The sequence below is a fragment of the Macaca nemestrina genome, chromosome 2, assembly GCF_043159975.1.
Source record: "Macaca nemestrina isolate mMacNem1 chromosome 2, mMacNem.hap1, whole genome shotgun sequence".
Lineage (NCBI taxonomy): Eukaryota > Metazoa > Chordata > Mammalia > Primates > Cercopithecidae > Macaca > Macaca nemestrina.
Window position 1 is genome coordinate 102,547,488 of NC_092126.1, and position 10,276 is coordinate 102,557,763.

Genomic DNA, 10,276 nt, shown 5'->3' on the forward strand with positions numbered 1-10,276 from the left:
TTCCCACAGTTCTGGAGGCTAGAAGACCAAGGTGCCCACAAGTTTGGTTTCTGGTGATGCCTATTTACCTTACTTGCAGACGGCCACCTTCTCCCTGTGTCCTCACATGGCCTTTCCTCTGAGCACCTGGAGGCCAGAGAGTGAGCTCTGGTGTGTATTCCTCTACCGAGGAGACACCAGTCTTACTGAATTAGGGCCTCAGCCTTATGATCTCATTTAACCCTCACTGCCTCCCTAAAGCCTTTAGGTGACTAGATGTGAGGGTGGAGCCCTCAAGAGACTGCATTGCCTTCTTTCTGTCTGCTCTTGTAGTGGGAGGACACCTCCAGAGGAGCTGCTGTTCATTGAGCTGCACTCACACATAAAGATACAGACTTTGTGAAGAAGGAACTGGCAACGCTGAAACCTCCAGAACAAAGGCTATCACTAAGGTATGTGCTATAAGCATCCTTGGGGAAGAAGGGCATGAGTAGGCAGGGGCATTTTTATATCTTTAGAGGATAGGCAAAGGGAAGACCACAATTTCAGAGGTCTAGCACAAGAGGTAAATTTTTTTTTTTAATCTTTGCATTTCCTCAGAGCCCACAAACATGCATGTGTATTAGTGGCTGCCCATGCTCTGGCTGAGGGGAGCAAGCCATGCCATTTTCTCTGCAGGCCTTTAGGAGAGAGTGAAAACTCCTAGAAGAGTGGGAAGGTAGATAAGAAAAGATCCTTTATAATACCGGGCATCTGGGAAGATCTGTCCTTGTGCTGGGTACAGGGCTTCTATCAGGTAACTGAAGGACACCTGGGTGCTGTTCTTAAGGAAGGAAGCCAGCAAGCAAACTTTCATATAACTAAAGATGTTGCTGGTGGGTGCCTGTAGTCCCAGCTACTCAAGAGCCTGGGGCAGAAGGACTGATTGCGCCCAGGAGTTAGGGGCTGCAGTACACTGTGATCACACCTGTGTATAACCACTGCACTCCAGCTTGGGCAACATAGTGAGACCCTGTCTCTATAAAAAAATAAATAAATTGCTGCTTGCTTGTGCTTTCAAATCATAGAAAGGTAGCAGAGTGGATAGGGATGTCTGAATGTAACGCAAACAAATTCCTTGGAAAAATATGTCTGGATTGAAATTGTATTGAATGTATATATCAATTTGAGAAGAATTGTCAAGTTTTATAATTTTTATGTAACTGAATTGCATTTTTATTAGGTTTATTCCTAGAAATGCTAGTAATTTTCATTGCTAGTATAATTGGGATCATTTTTTCTATTGCATTTATAAAATTATTTTTTTTTGGTGCTTAGGAAAGCAATTAAAAGAATAAACTGATGAATATCATGCAGATATATCTCTAAAACAGTAAGGAAAATACAAAATGAGAAACAATATATCATTTATGTAAGTTAAAAGTAAACACACAAAAATATATATTGTTTATGGATGTATATAAATATGTAAAAGTACAGGGGGAATTTGTTTCCGATGACACATACCAAATTGGTTTTAGTTGTTTATGTTATGGGGATAAGTTGTGTAGTTAAAGGGAACATTAGCTTCATCTCTATTGCATCAAAAATAAAAAAAAGAAGAGGGATGGAAGGAAGAGAGGGTATGAGGGAGGGAGAAAATAAGGGAGAAAAAAAGGAGGAAGGAAGGAAAAAAAAAGAATCCAAAGTATTGTGAGAATATGTTAACAGCTGCTAATTCTAGGTGATGGAACTACAGGTATTTACATTTTCATTGTAAGTTTTGGCTTTTCTCATCTCGGCTGACTCCCCTGTACTAGCTTGGGTTTAGATAACAAAATACAATAGACTGAGTGGCTTAAACAACAGAGAGTGTTGTTTAACATACTTCTAAAGGCTGGAAGTCCAAGATCAAACTGCCAATGCGGTTGATTTCTGGTGAGGCTTCTCTACCTGGCTTGCTGATTTCAGCCTTCTTGCTGTGTCCTCACATGGTCTTTACTCCATGCACAAGAGTAGCGAAATTTCTTGTGTCTCTTTCTCTTCTATTAAGGACACTAGTTCTATCAGATTAGGGCCCTGCCTTTTTTGGTTTCGTTTCTGTTTTCTTTCTTTTTTTTTTGAGACAGAGTCTCACTTTGTCACCCAGGCTGGAGTACAGTGGCGTGATCTTGACCCATTGCAATCCCCATTTCCTGGGTTCAAGCAATTCTCGTGCCTCAGCCTCCAAGCTAGCTTGGATTACAGGCGTGTGGCACCATACCCGGCTAATTTTTGTAATTTTAGTAGAGACAGGGATCTGCAGTGTTGGCCAGGCTTGTCTCAAACTCTTGGCCTCAAGCAATCCGCCTACCTCGGCCTTCCATAGTGCTGGGATAAAGGTGTGAGGCACTGTGAGAGCCAGGGCCCTGCCTTTATAACCTCATTTAACCTGTTTTTGTTTTTGTTTTTTTTTTGAGACAGAGTCTTACTCTGTCACCCAGGCTGGAGTACAGTGGTGCGATCTCGGCTCACGGCAACCTCCGCCTCTTGGGTTCAAGTGATTCTCCTGCCTCAGCCTCCTGAGTAGCTAGGATTACAGGCATGCACCCGCTGCGCCTGGCTAATTTTTGTATTTTTTAGTAGAGACATGGTTTCGCCATGTTTGTCAGGCTGGTCTTGAACCCCTGGCCTCAGGTGATCCGCCCACCTCGGTCTCCCAAAGTACAAGGATTACAGGCATGAGCCACAGCTCCCAGCCTATCATTTAACCTTAATTACCTCTTTAAATACCCTATCTCTAAATAGTCACACCCACACCAGGGGTTGAGCACTTCAACGTGTGAATTTGTGCAGGACACAATTCAGTCCATAACATCCCCCTAATTTTTAAAAAATAAAAATGTTTTTAAGGAGTGTCTTTTATGTGTCTCTGTGACCAGGTCCCGCTGCCTTGATGGATTATACACTTGACCCCAGCATGACAACAATGACCGACTACTACTACCCTGATAGCCTCTCAAGCCCCTGTGATGGAGAACTTATCCAGAGAAACGACAAGTTGCTCCTTGCTGTCTTTTATTGCCTCCTGTTTGTATTCAGTCTTCTGGGAAACGGCCTGGTCATCCTGGTCCTTGTGGTCTGCAAGAAGCTGAGGAACATCACAGACATATACCTCTTGAACCTGGCCCTGTCTGACCTGCTTTTTGTCTTCTCCTTCCCCTTTCAGACCTACTATCAGCTGGATCAGTGGGTGTTTGGGACTGTAATGTGCAAAGTGGTGTCTGGCTTTTATTACATTGGCTTCTACAGCAGCATGTTTTTCATCACCCTCATGAGTGTGGACAGGTACCTGGCTGTTGTCCATGCCGTGTATGCCATAAAAGTGAGGACGATCAGGATGGGCACAACCCTGAGCCTGGTAGTATGGCTAACCGCCATTATGGCTACCATCCCATTGCTAGTGTTTTACCAAGTGGCCTCTGAAGATGGTGTTCTACAGTGTTATTCATTTTACAATCAACAGACTTTGAAGTGGAAGATCTTCACCAACTTTGAAATGAACATTTTAGGCTTGTTGATCCCATTCACCATCTTTATGTTCTGCTACATTAAAATCCTGCACCAGCTGAAGAGGTGTCAAAACCACAACAAGACCAAGGCCATCAGGTTGGTGCTCATTGTGGTCATTGCATCTTTACTTTTCTGGGTCCCATTCAACGTGGTTCTTTTCCTCACTTCCTTGCACAGTATGCACATCTTGGATGGATGTAGCATAAGTCAACAACTGAATTATGCCACCCATGTCACAGAAATCATTTCCTTTACTCACTGCTGTGTGAACCCTGTTATCTATGCTTTTGTAGGGGAGAAGTTCAAGAAACACCTCTCAGAAATATTTCAGAAAAGTTGCAGCCATATCTTCATCTACCTAGGAAGACAAATGCCTAGGGAGAGCTGTGAAAAGTCATCATCCTGCCAGCAGCACTCCTTCCGTTCCTCCAGCATAGACTACATTTTGTGAGGATCAATGAAGACTAAATATAAACACATTTTCTTGAATGGCATGCTAGTAGCAGTGAGCAGAGGTGTGGGTGTGAAAGGTTTCCAAAAAAAGTTCAGCATGAAGAATGCCATATATGTTGTTGCCAACACTTGGAACACAATGACTAAAGACATAGTTGTGCATGCCTGGCACAACCTCAAGCCTGTGATTGTGTTTATTGATGATGCTGAACAAGTGGTAACTTTAAAGGATTCTGTGTGCCAAGTGAAAAGAAAAGATGTCTGACCTCCTTACATATGCAAAAATATACCTCCAGAGCCTGTCGGTAGGCTGGAAGAAGTGGATATTGAAGTTTCCAGTTGTCTATTCATTGACTGATGGTGAAATAGCTGAAGTGATTCTGAATCAAGGTGATTGTGATTATAGTGACAATGAAGATGATGCTGTTAATACTGCATAAAAAGTGCCTGTCGATGACATGGTGAAAATATTTGACAGGCTTATGGAAGGACTAGAGCAGCATGCATTCATAACAGAACAAGAAATTATGTCAGCTTATAAAATCAAACAGAGACTTCTAGACAAAAACCATTGTTGATGATGCCTCTAGAGGAGACGTTTAAAAGCCATCAAACAGAATGCCTTCCCTGGAGGACCCACTTCCTCATTCCTAAACTGTGTCTGATGTTTCTTCTCATGTAAGAAATAAAAAATAAAAATAAAATAAAATATATTGGTATGTAACTACAGGAAAAAAATAAAAAATATATAGTGGATGGTAACCTTTCAATAAAAACTCAGTATCATAAGTAGAGACTGAAAGCTTACCGTTGTTGCTATTGTTTAACAGCTGATACAGGTATTCTGCTGATGCTACTGCTGCTTAGTTACCACGAACACGTTGTTTTTTCACTATTAATGGTGTGTCATATTTTTTACTTTTAAGTACTTATGTGTGAGTAAGTGTAAGAAAATGATTGCTTATCAGTAGTATCAACGATTTACTCAATATCTGAATCACCTTGATTCAGAACCATTTCAGCTGTTTCACCATCAGTCAATGAATATCAGTCTCATTATTGATGTCAAAAACTTCAATATCCATTTCTTTCAGCCTACTGCAGACTCTGGAAGTATATTTTTTTGCATATGTAAGGAGGTCAGACTTTTTTTTTTCACTTGACATACAGAATCCTTCAAAGTTACCACTAGTTCAACATCATCAGTAGACACAATCACAGGGCAGAGGTTGTGCCAGGCATGCACAACTACGTCTTTAGATTTTGTGTTCCAAGTGTTGGCAACAACATATATGGCATACTTCAGATAAGTTCAGAGTCAGGAAAGATGATGGTGCCAAACCGCCACAAATATTCTATTTGTGGGTGGCTGAGACAGTGACATCTTTGCTTTCTGATGATTCAACATACACAAACTTTGTTGCATGCACAAAAATTATTAAAAATTTTGGCTGGGCATGGTGGCTCACCCCTGTAATCCCAGCACTTTGGGAGACCAAGGCGGGTAGATCACTTGAGGTCAGGAGTTCAAGACCAACCTGGCCAATATGGTGAAATTCCATCTCTACTAAAAATACAAAAATTAGCCTTTCTGCCTGTAAATGCCACCGAAGAAGCACTGTTAGAGTCTCTCTTCTCACTGCCATCATGTCTAAGTCAGAGTCTCCTAAAGAACTTGAACAGCTGAGGAAGATCTTCATTGGAGGGTTGAGCTTTGAAACAACCAATGAGAGCCTGAGGAGCCATTTTGAGCAACGGGGAACGCTCACGGACTGTGTGGTAATGAGAGATCCAAACACCAAGTGCTCCAGGGGCTTTGGGTTTGTCACATATGCCACTGTGGAGGAGGTGGATGCAGCCATGAATGCAAGGCCACGCAAGGTAGATGGAAGAACTGTGAAACCAAAGAGAGCTATCTCAAGAGAAGATTCTCAAAGATCAGGTGCACACTTAACTGTGAAAAAGAAATTTGTTGGTGGCATTAAAGAAGACATAGAAGAACATCACCTAAGATTATTTTGAACAGTATGGGAAAATTGAAGTGATTGAAATCATGACTGACCGAGGCAGTGGCAAGAAAAGGGACTTTGCCTTTATAACCTTTGACAACCATGACTCCGTGGATAAGACTGTCATTCAGAAATACCACACTGTGAATGGCCATAACTATGAAGCTAGGAAAGCTTTGTCAAAGCAAGAGATGGCTAGTGCTTCATCCAGCCAAAGAGGTCGAAGTGGTTCTGGAAACTTTGGTGGTGGTTGTGGAGGTGATTTTGGTGGGAATGGCAACTTTAGTGGTGGAGGAAACTTCAGTGGTTATGGTGGGGCAGCCATGGTGGTGGTGGATATGGTGGCAGTGGGGATGGCCATAATGGATTTGGTAATGATGGAAGCAATTTTGGAGGTGGTGGAAGCTACAATGATTTTGTCAATTATGACAATCAGTCTTCACATTTTGGACCCATGAAGGGAGGAAACTTTGGAGGCGGAAGCTCTGGCCCCTATGGTGGTGGAGGCCAATACTTGGCCAAACTACGAAACCAAGGTGGCTATGACAGTTCCAGCAGCAGCAGTAGCTATGGCAGTGGCAGAAGATTTTAATTAGGAAACAAAGCTTAGCAGGAGAGGAGAGCCAGAGAAGTGATAGGGAAGCTACAGGTTACAACAGATTTGTGAACTCAACCAAGCACAGTGGTGGCAGGGCCTAGCTGCTACAAAGAAGATATGTTTTAGACAAATACTCATGTTTATGAGCAAAAAATCTCGAGGACTGTATTTGTGACTAATTGTATAATGGTTATTTTAGTTTCTGTTCTGTGGAAAGTGTAAAGCATTCCAACAAAGGGTCTTAACGTAGAATTTTTTTCTTTTTTTTTTTTTGCGCACCCATGCTGTTGATTGCTAAATGTAATAGTCTGATCATGACGCTGGATAAATGTCTTTTATTTTTCTAATGTGCTGTGTAAAGTTAGTCTACTCTGAAACCATCTTGGTAAATTTCCCCCAGCAGTGTGAAGTTAGAATTCTTTCAGGGTGATGCCAGGTTCTATTTGGAATTTATATACAACCTGCTTGGGTGGAGAAGCCATTGTCTTCAGAAACCCTAGTAACTGACAGTTACTAAACCATAATAACTGACAGTTATTATGACCTGAAGCTCACCATTGAAAGGGATTACCCAAGCAAAATCATGGAATTATTGGTTATAAAAATGATTGTTGGCACATCCTATGCAATATATCTAAATTGAATAATGGTACCAGGTAAAATTATAGATGGGAATGAAGCTTGTGTATCATCCATTATCATGTGTAATCAATAAATGATTTAATTATTTTGAAAAATAAAAATACAAATACAAAAATTAGCAAGGTGTGGTGGCTTGTGCCTATAGTCCTGGCTACTTGGGAGGCTGAGGCAGGAGAATCACTTGAACCTGGGAGGCAGAGGTTGCAGTGAGCAGAGATCGTGCCCCTGCTCTTCAGCCTGGGCAACAGAATGAGACTCCGTCTCAATAAATAAATAAATAAAATGAAATTCATAAAACTACTGTGATGATTAATACTGAGTATCAACTTGATTGGATTGAAGGATACAAAGTATTGATCCTGGGTGTGTCTGTGAGGGTGTTGCCAAAAGATATTAACATTTGAGTCCGTGGGCTGGGAAAGGCAGACCCACCCTTAACCTGGATGGGAACCATCTAACCAGCTGCCAGCATGGCCAGAATATAAGCAGGCAGAAAAATGTGAAAAGAGAGACTGGCCTAACCTTCCAGCTGACATCTTTCTTCCGTGCTGGATGCTACCCGCCCTTGAACATCAGACTCAAGTTCTTCAGTTTTGGAACTCGGACTGGCTCTCCTTGCTCCTCAGCCTGCAGATGGCCTACTGTGGGACCTTGGGATCATGTGAGTTAATATATATATATATATATTCCATTAGTTCTGTTCTTCTAGAGAACCCTGACTAATACAACTACCTTCAGGCTATGTGTATAAGGTATATATAAAACATAAATGAATTCTGTGTTTAGACCTGGGTCCCATCCCCAAAATATCTCATTATGTATACACAAATATTCCAAAATCTAAAAAAAAAAAAAACCAAAATCTGAAACACTTCTGATCCCAAGCATTTAGGATAAAGGATATTCAACATGTATGTTAAAATATTTAACTATGATTGGAAGTTTGTCTATTTTTCATTTTAATTATTTTAATTTTTGCAGTATATATCTTGAAGCTATGCTATTAGGTGAATGCATAAATAGTTTTGTTATGACTTTTTATTGAATTGACTCTTTTAGCATTATGAAATGCCTCTTTCTCTCCGGTAATACTTCTTGTCTTAATATCTACTATGCTTAGCATTAATATAGCCACACTGGTTTGCCTTTTGATTAGGGCATATGTTGTATAAGGACTTTATTTAAGTTAATAAATGGAATCCAACCTCTCTAGAACCCATATAGGATAGGCCCCATATTGTAATCATGTCTACTCCCACTGCCGTTAAAGTTGCAGGCGTCACACTTTCAATTAACTATAGCTGGCTGAAACCAGCGGCAGCAGTAACTCCTAACGACGACCAGTGGATTAACAAAAAATACCCAGATCGCTCCACCCGCATAGTCCTATGGCAAAATCCAACCACTGGTAAGAAGGACAACTGCCCTACACTGACCACACCGGAAGCTGGTCAGTCTACACATGGCTAAAGCTTGAGGATCCCGCAAGCTCTGCTCTAGTCACATCCCAGAAGCTGACTAGTCTATGACAGTCAAAGCTAAGAGGACCATCTCTGGAAAAGTAAATATAAATACAATTTATAAGCCTAGTTATAATTCTGTCAATACTGATTGTTCTGTTGTCATGTTATTACTGCAAATGCTGCAAATGTCTATGCCCAGAGGAAGGTTTGCCATGCCCATGTGTAGTGTAAGCATTTTTCTATTACATACACTAATGTTCTTACCATTTCTGCCTATAGTAAAAAAGGAGAAATCTTTAGAAAGATGCCCACATTGTGTACACACTACCTGGGTAAGAAATACCACAGTTAAAACTCTACTGTACCATACCTACTATAAATGTACAGAAACCAAGTTAGGAACCTGCACATACAACCAGGCCACCTATTCAGTCTGTGACCCAGGAAATAATCAGCTATATGTATGTTATAACCCTAAACTCTTACCCTATGAATTCTGGTTTGAGGTACCCATTAAATCAGAGGAAAAAAAAAAAAGGAGAGGTTATAGCTTGAACCAAAGAAGCCCCTCCCTCCTATAAAAGACCTATTTACTTGTATTTGGATGCCTGCCATGCCGTATATGTTCATAATCTTAAAAAAACCAGAAGCAGTCTGCAATGGTTTAACACAAGAGAGGCTTAGCAGCAACAGTCCTAAACATCTGTACAGAAAACCACAAATCAGATGCCCACACTGTAACATTCAGTGGTCTATGCTAACACAGCTCCAACATTTATATTCACGAAGGACTGCTCTAATAAGGAGTATGTCAACCAAACCAAATTGTAAGACAAGGACATGCAATCCTTTAAATTTTACTATCCTAAAGCTAGAGCTACCTTTTTGGTCTACAGGACAGACAGCACTATTACGAGTTGATAGACAAGAAGCAGGCCTTGAAGTTCCACTACCGATTGTCAAAAAGACTAGGAGGACTCAAATGTATCCAACCCTGCAATTGCAGGTCCACAAGTCATTCTACAAGCATTTTGATCAGCCAGTGCCTGAGCCTCCCCCATTAACCAAAAACTTATTTGCTCAACTAGCTGAAAACACAGCTGGCAGCTGAAGAATTTCCTCATGCTATGTATGTAAAAAAACTAATATGGGGAACCAGTGGCCATGGGAGGCAAAGGAATTAAAGCCATGAGATAACTTCACTTTGCCTAACCCTGCCAGTAAACCAACAGCCTCAGCCAGTGTTTGATTGTTAAAAACCTCCATAATTAAAAAGTACCGTATCGCCCAACGGGGAAAGGCTTTCACAGAAGCAATAAGAGAAACAACCTGCCCAGGGCAACAGTATTATGATAAGACCAAAAACAAAACTCTATAGAGAAATGCCCAGAATGACTCCTACTTACCAGATCCAAACCCTTTCTCTCAATTCTCTACTCTAAACCACTCTTGATATCAGCTAGAGGCTCCAAATGCTTGGAAAGCACCCTCTGGCCTATATTGAATCTGTACAACATGGGCATATCAGCAACTGCTAGCTAAATGGACAGTGGCAAGTGTGTTAGGAACAATCAAGCCATCCTTTCTAATTCCTCCAAAGC

The 10,276-nt window shown here is 41.1% G+C and overlaps 1 protein-coding gene and 1 pseudogene across 1 annotated transcript; both read left to right on the plus strand.

Annotated features, from left to right (window-relative positions):
* Positions 1 to 308: 308 nt before the first annotated feature.
* LOC105480227 (C-C motif chemokine receptor 8) lies at positions 309 to 5,155 on the plus strand. Its single transcript, XM_011738803.2, has 2 exons — positions 309 to 431; positions 2,880 to 5,155. The coding sequence occupies exon 2, from the start codon at positions 2,894 to 2,896 to the stop codon at positions 3,959 to 3,961; it is 1,068 nt and encodes a 355-aa protein (XP_011737105.2). The 5' UTR covers positions 309 to 431; positions 2,880 to 2,893; the 3' UTR covers positions 3,962 to 5,155.
* Positions 5,156 to 5,438: 283 nt separating this feature from the next.
* On the plus strand, positions 5,439 to 7,273 carry LOC105480226 (heterogeneous nuclear ribonucleoprotein A1-like; annotated as a pseudogene).
* The last annotated feature ends 3,003 nt before the right edge of the window (positions 7,274 to 10,276 follow it).